This window comes from Triticum urartu, unplaced genomic scaffold, assembly GCF_003073215.2.
Source record: "Triticum urartu cultivar G1812 unplaced genomic scaffold, Tu2.1 TuUngrouped_contig_4743, whole genome shotgun sequence".
In the NCBI taxonomy this organism is placed as follows: domain Eukaryota; kingdom Viridiplantae; phylum Streptophyta; class Magnoliopsida; order Poales; family Poaceae; genus Triticum; species Triticum urartu.
Window position 1 is genome coordinate 7012 of NW_024115357.1, and position 1867 is coordinate 8878.

The 1867-nt window shown below is 46.8% G+C and overlaps 1 protein-coding gene across 1 annotated transcript; it reads right to left on the reverse strand.

The window, feature by feature from the left end:
- Positions 1-520: 520 nt before the first annotated feature.
- Positions 521-1849, reverse strand: LOC125528251 (probable O-methyltransferase 2; the record flags this gene model as incomplete). The annotated part of the gene is given in 2 exon segments (XM_048692747.1): positions 521-1048; positions 1261-1849. Coding segments are annotated over 2 exon segments (889 nt in total), but the record flags the coding sequence as incomplete, so codon positions are not given.
- Positions 1850-1867: the final 18 nt, after the last annotated feature.

Below are 1867 nucleotides of genomic sequence, written 5' to 3' on the forward strand. Positions count from 1 at the left end.
CTCATCTTTTTGTGAACAAAAGGTAAAATATATTTCTCTTTCGAGAGTATGTGGCCATTGGACTTGCTCTTATATCAAACATCAATGTAGGTCCTGGTAGAGCATACACAATAATACATACACGAACCCACCAATTATATAATGCTTCTAGAAAGAAATTATGCTTAGATATTAAAAAAAATCCAAGCTTGTAAACTAAATGATGATAACCTCGCGAGTATAAGACACTCCATTTAATTTTCTTCATCAGATCACATCATCCATTTATAAACAAAGCAAAACTTCAAAGGTTTCTAAGTGTACGTGTTTCTGGATAAACATCATAAACTTTTGTGAAACCATTCATTGATAGACCTAGAAGACATCTCATGGTCCCACCTGATAATTTCGTAGTCAATATTGTACCCTGTTTTCGTGAAGAGCTCATGCCGGTCATACTTATTCCGTCAACGGCTCTCATAATTGGAAGCATAATTAGCATGTACACGAGAAAGAAGCACAGTCATTATACCAATATACATACACAAACAGACTTATTATTTAATACTTCAAAGAGGGAAAGATACAAATTAAAGATGATAGAAATTACAAGCTTGTCACTGAAGCTGTTACATGATAATATCCTTGCAAACATAAGGAACTCCCTTTATTTTTCTTCATCGGAGCACACCATCCGTACATAAACAAAACACACTGCAAGGGTACTTTAGACAGAGTACGCCTTTTGGATAAACTTTTGAGAAAGGCTTCACTTGTACACCTCGATGACGCCTCGTGCACCGAGTTTCATGATAATTTTGTAGTCGGTGAAGCCTGCTTTCATGAAGAGGTCACGCCAGTCATTTTCGCTACGTTGACGGCCTCTGGTGAAGACAAGCATGAGCAAGTCCATGAGAGTCTGGGCCTCAAACATGACAGGTCCTAGTGATGGTTCGACCACAATGTCAATGACAATCACCTTCCCTCCTTCTTGACGGGAAGGAATGGCATTCTTACACTGGGTTAGGATCTTCACACAATCGTCGTCACTCCAGTGGTGCAGCACAAGCTACGTACAAAGAGTATATATATATGTAGCCTTGTTAGCCTCAGTTGAGTCTGAAATTATACCCCACTACCGTAGTACAAGATTAGATTTATTTGGTTTGAGTGCAGTGGTGAAGAATATATAAATTATAGTACTACTAGAAGAAAAATTAATGTGCCCTTTCCATCGATTCACATACTATAATACATTCATGGAACAACGAAAGTACGTACCTTGAGCATCACGGCCTGGGCCTTTGGGACGGTGTGGAAGAGGTCACCGGCGACATAGTTGACTACGCAGTCGGATGGAGTTTTTTCGATAACCTTGGGGAGATCCAGCACGGTGCACTTGACGTGCGGGTGGGCCTTGGCGATGGCCCTCGCCGTCTTTCCGTCTCCACCACAGCAGTCTGTCAGAGACTCGAGCCCCTTAAAGAGGTCATGGCACTCACGCATGATGGTGCCGATCCCCAGGTTGTCGTGGGCTTCGAGACCTTCGGTGACCAGCGCGTCGAGCTCCGGGTCCAAGGCCGCGGTGCTCTCGTCGAAAAGGGACGCGCTATGCACGTCCTCGAACACGGACGGCACCGGTCCGGCGACGTCCTTCTTGAACCAGTCGGCCATCCCTAGCGCGGCCTCCATGTAGTGCGGGGACGTCCCGGCGAGCACGAAGGACGTCTGGCTGTGGTGCTCGTCCGCGACCACGTCATCCACCAGGACACGGGAAAGGGGGTTGAGGCGGAAGAGCTCCGCCCCGGAATCGTCACTGCCGCCGGCGGCGAAGACGCCAGAGGTGACCAGCGCGCGCATCAGGCGGGCGGGGGAAGGGGGCCTGCCT